This window comes from Triticum aestivum, chromosome 7D (assembly GCF_018294505.1).
Source record: "Triticum aestivum cultivar Chinese Spring chromosome 7D, IWGSC CS RefSeq v2.1, whole genome shotgun sequence".
Taxonomy (NCBI): Eukaryota; Viridiplantae; Streptophyta; class Magnoliopsida; order Poales; family Poaceae; genus Triticum; species Triticum aestivum.
The window spans coordinates 360,720,305-360,736,202 of NC_057814.1; the positions used below are offsets into that span (position 1 = coordinate 360,720,305).

Consider the following 15,898-nt stretch of genomic DNA (forward strand, 5'->3'; position numbering starts at 1 on the left):
TGCACCCATGTTTTCAAGTCTGCTCTGCGACAGTATCGGTATAACTTGAGGAAAACTCACTTTGAAGGCAAGGCTAACAGTGAACTTGCCCAAACATCTCCAGTGGAAAATATATCGGATGAAGACTGGAGAGGCCTCGTTAAACACTGGTCTGATCCAAAGTATCAAGTACGTTATATGTATGTGATCAGATCACATGTTGAACTCCTATTTACGCATGTGCCTCGCAAATCTATCTTCATGTAGGTGAACTGTTCAAAGAACAAGGCCAACCGTACGAAAGTGAAATTCCAACAGACGACAGGATATCGTAGCTATATTGCACACTGCGAGGCTCTTGTAATTAGCTGCCGTTTCACTCTTTTCGTTGTGCCATATTATCAGATCTATATTGACTTGTTCCAAATGCAGAGGAAAGCCCGCAAGGACCAAAAAGTACCTGAACCAAATGCTGTGGAAATCTTCAAGGACTGTCACACCAGCAAGACGAAGGGCATGACACACCAGTCAAAGCCGTTGTTGTAAGTCCTTAATCCTCATGCCTTTTAACTACTACTTACTCTGACTCGTGCATTGAACTGCATGGTTTGCAGCCAATATCTATTACTCTTTTCAATTTTATACACAATTATCTTAGCGTATCATTGCACCTTACAAGGTTTAAAAGAGAGGAGTGATGTTCCTTTGATCTTGATCTGTAATCTAGTTCCGTGCTGGACTTGCCCACACAATGTTACAATTGCCTGTTTGTCTGTTCTCAGTTGTTTTGTGATATGAATGGTGTCATACTATCCGTATTATAAACTTTATCTCTTTATCCTTAGTTGTCAATACAATGTGAAGAAATAGACAATACATTATCCATGGTACATGGTCATATGTTTGGAACCTGGTTTTATTATGTATTTTGCAGTAAAATACAACTAATATTTTACACGGGTTCACCAGAATAAGTTTTGTATATAGACCAAAGCTATTTTGTTTGGTTTCGCTGCCTCCTTAATATCTTCTGTTCTGGTACTACTAATGCAAAAACTCAACTTTTCAGCAAGCTATGGAAAAAATGGTGGAACCGCCACCTTCTGAAGGTGACGAGGCAACTATAACCGCAATGTCACCTCTTGCTGCAGTGGGTCAGTACCTATCCACTAACAGTGACAAAATCACGTTCTTGCGTAATATTGGGTTGGTTGTTAACACAATCTCGTCCAAACTGCCTCATGATCAAGATATGCAAGCTCAAAACAATGTTATATCTGCGCTCCAGACACAAGTCTATCCCCTAACAGAGACCCTTTGTGAAACAAGGACAGCCATTGTTTGATGTCGTCAAGATATGCATGGTTTTGAAACCAGACTATCAGACATTTGCTATGTTATTCAGGAGCCTCAGAGAAATGAAGGCGAAGGTTATGGTGCTCCATCAGACAATATAGCATGAAAATGTAACAGTCAGGTCAAATGAACTGAGCTTCTAAACTTCTGGTGGTGCATTTATCTGCCAGATTGTTAACTTTTATGCCAACCTTCCTTTTGTTTTGTGGTTGTAATTTGTTTTGTTGCGATACAAATTTTGTTCTTAACGTGCAGCCACCGGCTGAAAAAAACAGCAAGCCATTTTTGTATAGTGTAGGGTGTTCCCTATATTTGCACTAGTGCCGAACTTTGATGCCCAGTGGATGTAATCTGTGCAATCGCCTTAATAGCTTAGCGTTCGTTTTGGGCTTATTTATTTCCTAGTCTTCTTTTTCCCTGGTTTGCTAGTGGCCGCAACAACCATGGGCCATATACGGACCGTGGTAACCTTGAGCCTGCTATAGGCCGTAGGATCCATGGGCCTCCTACGGGCCATCGGATAAATGGGCCTCCAACGGGCCGTAGAATCGGTGGGCCTCGGGGCGTCGGATAAATGGGTCCACACGGGCCGTAAACGGACGTAATTGGTATCGGGTCAGCACGATAACGGGCCGTTAACATGCCGGAAGACAGCAAAGGCTTAATTCTGTCACAGGCATAACGGGTCGTTAATGGGCCAGAATATAGGACGGGTTGGAAATGGCGCAACGGGTTAACAGGCCACAAACGGGCCGATTCTAACCACGGGCCGAATTTGGCCCATTAGGGGAACAGGCCAATAACGAGCCGGAAGTAATCGAGGGCCGGAAAGGAGCCCAAGAACGTATGGGCTGTCAGTAGGCCGAAAGCTAACACGGGCTAGAAACGGCCCATGTGAATCCTGGGCCGTTAATGGGTACAAAGAAAGTTACTGTTCATTATGGGCCAGAGTCACCATGGGCCACTAAAGGGCCTAAAGATACAAAATGCCTCATATGGGCCGGAAGACGTCGTGGGCCATACATGGGCCGAAAGTGAAACAGGCTGGTGTTATATTCGACAGCCCACATGACGCTGTTGGGCCAATTTCGGGAAGGCCCTAACGGGTCGTGAGTTACCGGGCCGTAAAATGGGCTATATGCGAACAGACCGTTAACAGGCTTTTCATGGGTCGGTCGGCTAACTTTTGACCAAGTCAAACGGGGCGGCCTTTGTAAGCTAAATGGGCCATTGTTGGGCCATCGCACGTGTCGACATATCATAGGCACCTATCTGACCCAATGACGAGCTGACACGTGTTTCCTTTGGCCAATGAGAATTTTACACATGGAAAATCCCCATTGGTCTGGGCTGTTAACGGGTTATCGGATCAAAAACCGGACCCGGTAGCTTAATGGCGACCCGTTACGGTGGATGACACATGTCGGTTACCCTTGACGAAAGCATTTCCATGACGCGTCATTTATCGTCATGGAAGTGAACACTTTCGTGATGATAATTTTGGTATTGTCATGGAACACTTCTACGACAGCACAGGTATGACTATCTTGATTATGTCATAAAATCGTCATGGATGTACATACATGACAGAAAATGTGACCTACTGTGACAAACACGTATCATCAAAGAAGTGTATTTTTTTTTGTAGTGATGGTGGAAAGATGATTTGAGTGGAAAGCAACTTGGGGAAGGCTAGAAATCAAGATTATTGTGGTTGGATTGGAATATCTTGATCTCAACACATGAGTAGGTGGTTCTCTCTCAGAAAATGTAGGCTAGAAGTGTAGGCACGTTCTAATGGCTCTCTCACATATGGACGAGGGGTGGAGGGGTATAAATATCCTCCACACAAAATCCAACCATTACACACATTTGACCCAACTCGATCTGACCGAATAGAAGAACTCGGTGAGACCGATTTAGTTCAAAATGTGAACGTTAGGAATCTCGGTGGACCGACTGGAAGAACTCGGTGGGACCGATGTGCTAGGGCTAGGGCAAAACCTCATCTCGGTGGCGCCGATTGCGTGAACTCGGTGAGACCAATTTCAGCAAAGAGCAAACAGAGAGTAGATCAAGCAAACTCGGTGTGACCGATCGCTCATTTCGGTGAGACTGAAATGTTATAAAAAGGGAAACAGAGAGTTTGCAAGGCCATCTCAGTGAGACCGAGATCCGTATCGGTGTGACCGAGGTGTTAGGGTTTCTGGCAGTGGCTATGTCAAATAAACTCGGTGGCGCCGGATAGGAGATTTCGGTGGGGCCGAGTTTGACTTTGTGTTTTGGACATATTTGAAAATGGGAAAGTGATTGAGGGCTTTGGAGCAATATCACTAAGCATTTTGAGCAAGTAGACCATTAAGCAACACCTCATCCCCTTTTAATAGTATTGGCTTTCCTATGGACTCAATGTGATCTTGGATCACTAAAATATAAATGAAGAGTCTTGAGCTTTGCCAATATGTGTCCTTAGCATTTTGAAGGTGTTCCACATCCTCTTGTCCATGACATGCCATTGTTGAACTTGTCTGACATACAGTAGATAAAAACATTAGTCCAACAAAAGATATGTTGACATTAATTATCAAAATCACCCAGGGAGCACTTGTGCTTTCACCAGCTGATCTAGTAGGTCTCTCTCTTTCACCTTCTGTTTTTACTGAGGTTTCCCCATATGCTCTTTTTCTTTTATGACTACTTTCTACTTCCATAGCCTCCATTGCATTCTCTAAATTATGTAGACCAACATCATCTAGTGAGTTTAGAAAATCACTATTTTGTTCTGAATCATCATAATTTGGATCTTCTATCAACATTTCTTTCATTAATTATTCTTCCTCCTCATAACTTTCTAGTAAAAGTTTATTATTTGTGTCTCATTGCTCTTCTTCACTAACAACTTTGTCTTTTTGAACAATATTCTTATCCTTATTATTATTAATGATAGCATTATTATTACTACTAATATGTTCTCTCCTTTCTACCGATGCTATGGCTTTGCTTGATATGGTTGGGCTGCTAGTGGCTAACTTTTTCTCATTTTTTAGTTTCTTTAACCTTGCAATTTCTCTAATGATAAACAATTCCCTTTCTCTTATCTTGGGCCAATCTTTTGTCATAGAATTGCTATATTCCCATTCTATATGCTTAAGCTTCTTTTCCCAATGATTTATTTCATCATCTAAATTAGTCTTTTCCATGCATTCAGTTGCACCTTTATCTTTGTCACTACTAATTTCCGTTTCTGACATAAGAGATTTTGTATCTTCTATTAATGCAACTTTATAGTTCATAAACCTAATACTACTACTTCCTTCACAGTTTTGATAGCTTATGTAGTTTTCAAGTAACTTTAAGTCTTTTTTCTCTATTAGTTCACCTATCTTCCATTCTTCACCCACTCTTTCTTCGGAACCAATTTTAAGCGAATTCATAAATTTTATACCTTTTGATTGCATACTATCAATAACATCATTCACATTCACTCTATATCTAGAGCTACTTCTGTTAGTGAGTCTTCCTATAAATTCTATGCTTACTAACAAATTTGTTCCTTTAAAATCTTCATATCCTTTAGTTTGGAAACCAAAACTCATTTTTTTAATAAATTATTTTAGAAGCATAATTAGGTATGGAGCTATATATGTTATTATACTATTTTCGTTCATGTCTCCTTCCAAAAATCCTAATGTTTCTTTATCTACGGTTTCCCATCTTTTGTCTAATAGCGTTATTAGTACCTTCACTCCTAATTTCTTTCTTTTCATGCCTTTAACTCCTATGATATACATACCTTGATGAATATATTTATAACCACAATATTTTAGTTCATTTTCAATATTTTTGCTCACAACTCTTAAATCTACTGGCTGCATTAACACACTTAACTCTACTTCTCTAGATATTCTGTATAAACCACTCTTACTTTCAAACATACCCATATGATATCTCTCTAAGTCTCTTTGAATATATATAACTTCTTCAATACTATCAATATCATCAGCTTTACATGATAATCTATGCTTCATAGCTAGAGGTCTTGAATCTTGCCTTACTAATTGGAGGGTTTTGTCTCTTCTAAGGAAGCCTTTAGATATGTCCATTTTTCTGAATTAATATTTCTTGACGAGGCTACTATTCCGGAGGATGATAGGATAATTTCTTTGTTACTTTGAACACTATTTAGCTTATCTAAAACCTGGATTAGTAGATGAAGAATTGTGTTATTTTGTCTTATTATTATTTTGGAGTCTTCTTTTGGCGAGTTGTGATCAGAAAAACCGGTGGGAGGTGATAAATATTTTTCTACTTCGTTTAATGCTTGACTATATTCACTCATATAAATTATGATATAACTAGGGTCTTTACCTCTTGGACTAACTTTTTGACTTCAAATATTTCGCGTCTTATTTCAGCACCTGATAATGGATCTTTACCTTCATTTAGGACACCACTTAGATTCTTGCCTATGGATACCACTTCTTCTTTAATATAATCGTTGTTGTTACTGACGGTAAGATTTCTTCATTTTGCTTCTTCTAATTTATGTAGAACTAGATCAATTTTATTATTCAAACCTGAGTATTTTTCTGCTAAATTTTTATATTCTCTAAATAGATTTTCAAATTTTTGGTTTAAATTATCTTGCCTTTTTTCCCAAGATATGTAAAATTTATGGATGATATCAACAATTAAATTTAGTTGGCTATGAGAAGTATGCCACGTATGTTCTTCAGAGGGATTTGGCAACTTATATTAATATATTTATTACTATTTATTACCTTACATGTACTAACTTCTAAATTCAAATACTTTAACCTTTCAATGATTAAATACAGGACATGATACCAACAATATAAAGATTTATTTAATTAAATAAATTAATATTAGATTCAGTTAATACGCGCTTAGGTTAATATGCGATTAAGCTAATATGTGATTAGTTTAATATCTGATTAGGCTAATATGTGATTAGGCTAATTCGTGATTAGGTTAATATGCAATTAGGCTAATACGCTGATTAGGCTAGTATTCTATTCGATCTCCAATATTCAATTTGTTGCTACTGTTTACACGTATTCTTTATTAAGCTGGTTATTTTTTAATGCAGGATCTATCAAGGGCTGGTGAGGCCAACAATACAACTGGTGGTGTTCACAGTGGTTTGATATCCTACTTAGTACTCACCATATTTCTCATTATGTTGTACTCAGATGTAGCTAAGTTCGTTCATTTGATATTTTGAATACAAAAGTATTGAGTAAATTCTTATCATCTTCCCAGGCAGTTCCACCCAAAGGGAACACTTCTCTACGATCACAAGGTTCTCTTTCAAACGCCACACAAGGCTAAACAGAGAACTTCTAGCAGAGGTTTCTCCTATAGGATCCTTAGCATAAGAACTCATCCAACAAATTCATAAATAAAAATTCCAAGTGAAGAAAGAAACTACTTCATTTCAACAACATAATTTAAATATGGATTTCCCTTTCGGGAAGCCCCGAAGGGATTACACGAACTAGGAAGGATACCTTATTTTTCTTGGCGATTACAGCGCCTTCGATATGGCGGCTATTCTACAAGTGGTGGTGGTACTACTACTAAGAGTGCTCTGGAGGCTGCTCTTCTTGCTCGAGGGAGACTTTAGGCTCTGCTTGTGTTGCTGCTCCGTTCTTGTGAAGCCAGCCTCTCCTTTTATAGTCGAGGGAGGCGTTAGGGAGCCTTCTCTTTTTTATTCATATGGCAGAGCCTTCTGGAGCGAGGATAAGGATGTCTTCACGAGAACGGCTGGCAGCTTCTCGTTATTTGCATTCCGGCCTCCTCAGCTCCTCGTTACTTGCATTGCAGCCTTCTCAGCTTCGTTACTCACATTCTGTCTTGACTCAGACACCTGCCTTCTTCTGCGATGTATGCGGCCAAGCTCAAGCTTGGTCTTCTTATCTTCTTTTTTGTGGATGATGCTTGCTTCTTGCAGAAATATTCACTTTTTTGATACGGGTCTACCCCGCCCATATTATTGATAATATTGTATCAATATATATATATATATATATATATATATATATAACAATATCAGAATCACCAGGATGAATTAGTGCCATGATATTTTTAGTACACCGTGACAATAATAAAATGGGACCTATTCAGTTATACGGTTTCATCAGAGCACATACAATCCCCTCTATCACTCCATTAAAATGTACAGCAGCATCAATACAAGCCCTTTCAGCATCCACAACTAAAGAATATACGAATTTGGACCACAAGCACATTGTAAACTGTCAAGCGGAGTTAGCGATATTTCAACTTTCCATGTTGCAGGGCTGATTTTTCCTGACATACGGTCATTTCATCGCCCGCCAACCCTGAGCAAGCTTGTGGTGCCCCCAAGGTCACCGCGAAGTAAAGATATATGGTGCACAGGAAGGCAAGCACCACTAGCGTTGTCAAGAGAAAGCGATGCCGCTCAACCAGGGCAGACCAACTACCAACATCATCACGAGATGATTGAGGCTTCTTAGGAGATGACAGAAAGAATGTGTTTTGCGACCTCCTGTGAGGCGATGATAATGAATCAAGAACCATGATTGATGAGCGGGCAAATTTGAATCCTGCACAAAACAAAGAATAAGTTTAACAAGAGATACATATTTTAAGCTACTTTAAATGTTCATAAGCAAGAACCATGATTTTTTTGGGACGGAGGGAGTACATAATTCAAAACAGGTCACCCTGGGATGAAACAAAAACTTTAAATGTTTAAATCTCTCACAATACAAACCTTAATGATGTGAAACTATTATGTAACTCAACAAGAATCAAACTGACATTTTCAGAATATAAACAGAGAAATTCGTATTTTATCAAATAGACCTTTGACCGTCAGTAATCACACACAGGTCTAGAAAAGAAAATCCGAAGCAGCAGCAAATAGCAGTGTATCATACTAAAATAAGCATTCTACCTGTATATTCCGTACTTCACATTTCATGATTTATTATGATACATCCATATGTTTTGCGAGTGAGACAACTTTATGAAAACCTAGTATTCCAATCAGCAACTTCAAGAAAAACAGATATTCTCAGTGAAAGGAAGAATAAAAACAAATATATAACAACAAGAAAGAAAGCAGAACAATGAGTAGGGTTGCTCAAAACAAGTGTAAAGAAAAAACATGAGTTTGTAACAAAATAAGACTTGATGTCCAAGATGCCTGTTCTTTCCACAATTCCACTCTTAACTGCCAGGAATTTTCTTGAATAATTGTCACCTAGTGTACCACATGTTCCTTGGTAAATACATACTGAAGGACAAGGACATACCAGTACTGTTCTGTAAATTCCTGGATAAATTAAACCCTGTAGAAATATCTATGTTACATACATTGAAATACAAGTTACTGACTGAGTGTTTACAGTTTACATCAGTTGATCACAAAATGCAGCACCAAAAGCATGTATAAGTATACATTAGGCAATCTCCAGCAACATGCATCAAGTGTGATGTATTTTGGTTCATTAAGGGTGTGTTTGTTTCGGGCTTTTTCAGTGGCTTCTGTTCCCTAAAAGCTGTAGCCCAAACAACGGGCCATTTTTAGGCTGGCTCCATGCAGCCGAAAGTCGAAACCCTCCTGAAAAAATGTCCAAAAGCCTCGGCCCATATTTCGGGCTTCTTTCAGCCACAGCTAGCTCCAACCCCACCGCTAGGTTGGTCTTTCCCAATCTGCGCCGCCACCCGGCTCAACCTCATCAACCGGCCGGCAAATCAGAGACGCCGCCGCCCCGTCCACTGCCTCTGCCACCGGCCACTCCCCCTCACAGTACCGCCTCCACCCGCCCCAACCCCGGCCACTGGCCACTTGGATGCCATGGTAACCTCCTGCGCCTCTCTCCCTCAGAGCTCTCTCTGCTCCCTCCCCCCTCGCAGAGGCGTGCGCATGCTCTTCGTGTGTTACCTGTGTGCATGATCTTCCTGAGGCAATGTGCTCAGCCGGTTGATTGGACATAACTTCGTTCATGTTTCATCTAGTACTAGAGCTAACATTTCATTAGATTTGCTAATCGACATTGGTACTAGTGAACTGCTCTAGAATTGCAAATTGTACTGGTACTAGTGACTGCAACATTTGCAGAATGATACTGGTACTAATGAGTGCTACTGCTGCTATGAGACAAGTGAGTGCTACTCTATTGTCATTTGTTTATATAAATTTGCAAAATGATAATGGCTATATAGATGGAAGAGCCCAAAGTGAAAGCTCAGTGGGATAGAGAGGCCAACATAGTTTTTTTGTGAGTGTGCCACTAAGCAAATACAGCTTGGGCATAGGCCAACCAGGTCCTTAACTGCCGCTGGCTATCAGGGCAAGGCAGAGTTCAAAGCACGGACCCAAAGAACCTATATAAGAAAACAGTTCAGAAATCGTTGGGATGATATGAAGGCTATATATTCAGCATGGATATTTGCAAAAACAAAGCAACTAGACTTGGATAAGATGATGTGAAGCAAACTATTACGGCACACAATGCTCAATGGGAAGCATTTATCGCGGTTAGTTTATTTCGTACATGAATATCAGTTTTAGAAATGCCATGTTGTATAATGCTACTAACAAGTGTTAATTCTTTTATGTGCAGATTTACAAGCCAATTAAAGCTTTCCGCAAAGGACCTCCACACAGCTTGACGGAGCTTGCGATCATGTTTGACAAGGCGAATATTGATGGACAGTCATCTGTCATGCCAGGAATGGATGATGCAAAGGTGGCACAAACTCAAACGCAGGAAGATGTGCATGACTTGTACAAAGAAGAGAATGATACTACTGCTCCTAGTCCCCAGTACACTCAAGCCCAGAACAACCAAATCGAAGCGTCCAACAAATGCAATTCCTTGTAGTCCATCTAAGTTCAAGAAAAATAATGTGCCAAAAGACTTAAGGAGGTTTGTTGACCATGTCATACAGGAAGACTGTGCGGGGCAAACTAGTAAGACAGCCAACGATGATGATATTCTTGCCATTATGGAAGAGGTTGCCAAGTGTGAGGCATCCGGGACTAGTGATGAGTACAACATGGCTACAAGTTGTTTGCTAAACCATCAAACCATAGCTTCTTTTATGCAATGGAGACAAATGAAGGGAGACTGGCTCAAGAGACAGTTTGATGAAAGGAAGTAGTGCATCCTGTTGACTGTCATGTATCTCTATGCATTTCCCTGCTTAGTTTCGAACAATTGAGAACTTGTTGAACTATGTACCTTTTGCTTGCTTAATTGAACAATTGTTGAACTATGTATTTGCTTGCTTAATTGAGCACTTTGTTCATGTCATGTTACGTATGGATTGAATTATGGTATGTGGTACTGATTTTTTTTTTCAATTGTATGTGCATAGATGAGTAAAACACCTATGAATGATGGTACCATTGTTCAAGTGAGAGTGCAAGTTAAAGTGAATCTGACATAAAGAAGATGAAGCTTAGGAAGAAGAGACTTCATCGATATATGTATGTTGCTTTTGTTGTTACCACACACAATGAGAAGTATCTAATGAAGAAACAAAGGACAGAGGTAAGATGCACTAGACGAGTGGTCTATGATTGCTTGGGGTCCTCCAGAGATTGCTACAAGATGTTTCGTATGCACAGACCTTCTTTTGACTTATTACATGAGACTCTGGTACGTGACTATGGGTTACGAGCAGCATGCAACATGTGTTCTGAGGAGGCTCTAGGGATATTCTTGTGGACTGTTGACAGCCCAGTCAGTGAGTCAAGTCCAGAACCGATTCAAGAGGTTCACTGAAACAGTTCACAGAAAATTCAACCATGTGTTTTAAGTGTTTGGTTTTATTTGCTGCGGACATCATTAGACCCATTGATCCCCAATTCAGAAATGTGCAGGAGAGACTTCAAGACCCTAAGTTCTTTCCTCACTTCAATGGTTGCATTGGTGTCATCAATGGAACACACATCCCTGTCACTGTGCCAGCTAAAAACATGATCAACCATTTTGGTCGACATGGTTATTCATCACAAAATGTGATGGTTGTACTCCCTCGATCCGAATTAATTGATGCAGCCTCTATACAATGTTGTATAGAGGCTGCGTCAATTAATTTCGATAGGAGGGTGTATGTGCCTTCAACATGAGATACATTACTGTAGTGGCTGGATGGCCTGGTTCAGCACATAACACAAGGGTATTCAAGTAGACATTTGACAAGCACAAAGAAAGGTTCCCTCATCCTCCAGCAGGTATTTCCTTCAAACAATCACACAACTCAACTTGACAATGTATTGTGTGTCCTGTTTGACATTAATCTTTATTGTGTAGGAAAATACTACCTCGCTGATTCTGGGTACCCCAATCAGGTTGGTTATCTAACACCACTCAGAGGAACAGAATACCATCTATCTGAGTTTCATATTGGCCATGCTGCAAGTGGCTGAGAAGAAATATTCAATTATCTCCACTCATCACTTAGAAATGTCATAGAACGATCCTTTGCTGTGTTGAAACAAAATGGCGCATTCTAAAACACTTGCCTAGCTACCCACCTAGGAAGCAAGCGAGGATTATCATTGTTTGTATGACATTGCAGAATTTTCATAAGAGACAGTGATTTGTATGATTACCACTTTGTTACATGTGATGATGATGATAACTACTATCCTCCAGGGAATGTGCTCAACACAATTGGAGGAACCATGCAGGAGGTGGAAATACAACCATGGACACAACTGGTAACATGATTGCTGATTCTATGATGGCGGCGACGGCGAGAGAGTAGGTTGCAGTTCACCAAAACCGTGTATTTTTCAACCAAAGGACGGTTTCATGTAATATATAGTAATTCGTAACATATGTTATGATGGGTTCAAAATTATTGTCATACGTCTAGTATGTCAAATTCATTGAAACTACTGTAATTTCAGTTCAAACATGTGAAAACTGGACATATGAGACTAAAACAGCTCTTAATCGGGTCATTTACTGTTGAGGATAATCAGCACTTGAACCCAATCTACAGAACAACAGAGGGCATTCTAGTCAATTCAGCATGTTTCAGCACCAGCTGCAGCTCAGTACCACTACCAAACAATTGCAACTGGAGCTAGCAGCTACAGCTGCACCTTCCAGCCGGAGCCGTTTCAGCTGCAGCCGCAGAAGTTGCAGACCAAACAAATACAACCTAAGATTGGTGTCCACCTGGTTGTAAAACTGAAAAGCATACACAACAAAGCTAGAGTATCTCCATGTCCATCATATTCAAAAAAGCAGGCAAGTGAAGAGGGAAAGTGATGCTCCATCCATGATATGAGCACTTGAAACCGCTCCGTACATTCCAGGAACCTCTCTGGAGCAGCGATTGGGAGGTTATTTTGTTGCTTCCTCTCGCCGTCAGTGTTGGTGCAGGGCCTTGTCCAGCAGGAGTGGGCGGGGACCTCGTCGGTTTCTGTCCGACGGTGACATAGGATAAGCTTAGTTTGCTTCGAGAGGCGCTAAATCAATGGTGGGTACGACGCCGCGTTGGAATAATCTGCCTCTGCTCTTCCCTCGAATCGGCGGTGCTCTAATCGGCTGCACAAGGCAGCAGGTGGCTTGGTCTTCTTGCCAGCCTCCAGATCCGATCTGATTTTGTGACCGGTACAGTTTTGTTTATTGTCTTGCAGGGTACATGGGTGGTGGCAGGCGACGGCGTTCCTTTTCTTTAACAGCATCGGAAGAAGTTGACAGGGCCAGGATTTGGTGGACATGGGGAAGAACCCTGGCCGACGGGCCACAAAGCCTCGGTCTCATCGCTTGTGGCGGCCTGGTTGATCGGCTCAAAAGGCATCCTTGTATGCGAAGGTGCTCCCTCAGATCTAGGTATAGTGGCAGTTTCCCTCTTTCTCCGATGTTGCCTCGGTGGCGTCTGAGGACGATGCTGGACGATGATTCAGCATGGCACAGGATTCTCTACGGGTGAAATTATAGTTCTACTTGCTGCGGAGTCTTTGGTGCAAAATTGCAAGACACCTATGTTTGTTTTGTGTGATGATCACGTGTGTAATCCCTGTAATATGTTTGTCTAATGAATTAGACGTGGTTACTTGAAGAAAACCTACAAGTCCAAAATAAGAACATTGAGTAATTATTAAAGTCCATCATGATTTACAAGTTGACTTGTATTGTGGACTTGCAGTCCAAAACCACAGGCACCGAAGCATTAAGCACAAAACTGGAATGAACACGGGTAAATACAATCAGTTACTACCAAACGAATTCTTTCGTCTTCTCAGACCTAACACGCAGGCCAGCTTCCAGGCTATTTGTCATCTAATTCTTGTAGACCCTTCTTTCATCTACAGCTGCCAATCAAAAAGCAAAACACTGAAATTTGGAAACTCAAACACCTATAGCACAGTTGTGGTCTTCCTTGATAAAAGAATGTTTGAAGCACTGAACGTAGAACAATTGTTCTATGGTAATTTTCATTTATCAAAATTTTAAGAATATGAACAAGCCAAATTACAAGAAACTAATAACACAACTAAAGGAAGGGAAGGGCCAAACTCAGCCAATTCCTGTTTTTGGCAACATTCTCCCCAGGTGCAAAATCAGCTAAACTAAAAGGTGGCTTTCTATCCACCTGTGCAAAACTGTGCTTTATTTATCCTTGATTCTGTGGCTCATGATTTGCAGATCTTTCTTAAACATAATCTTCCAGGATAGCTGGTGAATCCAAAACGTAAATAGGAGTAAATTCGAACGCGGACGGTACACACCAAACGGCGATCCAAACCAGGTTTGCTCCGATTGCAATCGTACAAGACATGATCAAATGATTCCGCAATAGACAGATCTCGTCTACCACAGCCAAAGCACAAGGCACACCGAGCATGAAGAACGAGAGAAAGAAAAAAATGCGGGGGAAGCGCGCAGCTCAGATCCGAGGAAAGTGGGTGGGGGATACATAAAACAGTACTTACTTGGTTATGATCCGGGCAGGCGTGCCTCCTCTGGCCGCCCTGCCCCTCTCTCTCTCTCTCTTCTCCGAAGATTTGTGGGTGGGCTCGAGAAGCGGAGACGCGGTTTGTGGGAAAGGAGAGAGAAGGGGAAGATAAAGTAGCAGAAATTTATCGGGTATCCTTCGGTGGACCTTTTGTGATATTGGAGGGATTGTTATTTATAGCGTGACTGTGTGAAAACACTATAAGAGCAACTCCAACGCGGCCGCAACCCATCGTCGGCCCGCGTTTGGGTTCGCGTCCGGACAGAAAAGTCCGTCCGGACAGAAAAGTCCGTCCAACGCGTCGACCTAAATGAATGCGCGTTCACTTTTTGTCCACCTGTCGATCTATTTTCAACCCAATTTTAAGCCTTATTTGCGTTGTCGCAGACACAAAACGGACGCGCGTGGCGCTCACCTACTTCTCCCCTGCCCGCTAGTCGGTGGCATATTGGCTATCCTCTTCCATTCCAAAAGCAAATCCTCGCCTACCTCCTTCGTCGAAGGCCGTTGCTGCCCATTTTTCGATGCCTCTACCAGCGGACAGTGACGTAACATCCCCCATCCCCCTCCAACGCTGCCACCTCCCACGTCGCCGCCACCGTCGTCTCGCCGTCGGGGCTCCGAAAGCTTCCCACCCCCACCTCCCCGACACAGCCGCGACCAAGAAGCCACCTCGCCGCCCCGCCAACTCCTTCGTCCTGACACCGGCACGCTCGTCGGACGCCGTCAGGGCAGCCAGCTGGTCCAAGGGCAGCGCGCCTCCCTTCGCCGGCCAACTCCTTCGTCGGCGCCGGCAAGTTGTTCGACAGTTTGCCAAGTTACAAAATGGACTCCGCCGACGAGTTCTTTTTCCATAATTTCCTTTGCGACTCCGACGATTCCTCGTCCGATGATGAGGAAGAGATCTTGGCTGCCGTGCTGGTCCATCACCATCTTAATAGCCAGCGACCGTTGTTCCGTGGCTCCATTCTGGGGCACCTTCCCTTGTTGAATCACAACCGAGAGAGCGGGCATTTCCTTCTTCGGAAGGACTACTTTGACACAACGAACCCGTTGTTCAAACATCAGAAATTTCGGCGCCATTTCCGTATGAGTAGGCATCTTTTCAACCGTATTAGAGAGGGGGTGGTCGGATACGATGACTATTTCGAGTGCAAAGAGGATGCCCTTGGAAAGATTGGCTTCCCTTATCAGAAATGCGCTGCAGCCGTCCGGATGCTTGCATACGAAGTGCCCGATGATCTCATTGACGAGTACGTCTGTATGCGTGAGTCTACATGCCTAGACTCCATGTACAAGTTCTGCAAGGCTGTGATTGCTGTGTTTGGCCCTGAGTACTTGAGAGAGCCAACTCCTCAAGATACAGCCCGCTTGTTGTCGATGAATGCCAGCAGGGGCTTCCCATAGATGCTTGGCAGCATAGACTGCATGCACTGGGAGTGGAAGAACCGCCCTTCTACTTGGCAAGGGCAATATAAGGGCCATGTCAGGGCTTGCACTGTCATACTTGAGGACGTGGCATCACAAGATCTCTGGATCTGGCACTCTTTCTTCGGCATGGCCG

The 15,898-nt window shown here is 42.1% G+C and overlaps 1 protein-coding gene across 3 annotated transcripts; it reads right to left on the minus strand.

Moving 5' to 3' along the window:
• Positions 1–7,460: 7,460 nt before the first annotated feature.
• Positions 7,461–14,492, minus strand: LOC123169131 (uncharacterized). 3 transcript variants are annotated; one of them, XM_044586978.1, is made up of 3 exons: positions 14,312–14,492; positions 8,661–8,696; positions 7,461–7,946 (listed from the first exon to the last, which is right to left on the minus strand). In XM_044586978.1, exon 3 carries the CDS (start codon positions 7,918–7,920, stop codon positions 7,627–7,629), a length of 294 nt encoding a protein of 97 aa, XP_044442913.1. In that variant the 5' UTR covers positions 7,921–7,946; positions 8,661–8,696; positions 14,312–14,492; the 3' UTR covers positions 7,461–7,626. The 3 variants fall into 3 exon arrangements, with proteins under 3 accessions (XP_044442913.1, XP_044442912.1, XP_044442911.1); XM_044586977.1 differs by lacking the exon at positions 8,661–8,696 and adding an exon at positions 13,597–13,690; XM_044586976.1 differs by lacking the exon at positions 8,661–8,696.
• Positions 14,493–15,898: the final 1,406 nt, after the last annotated feature.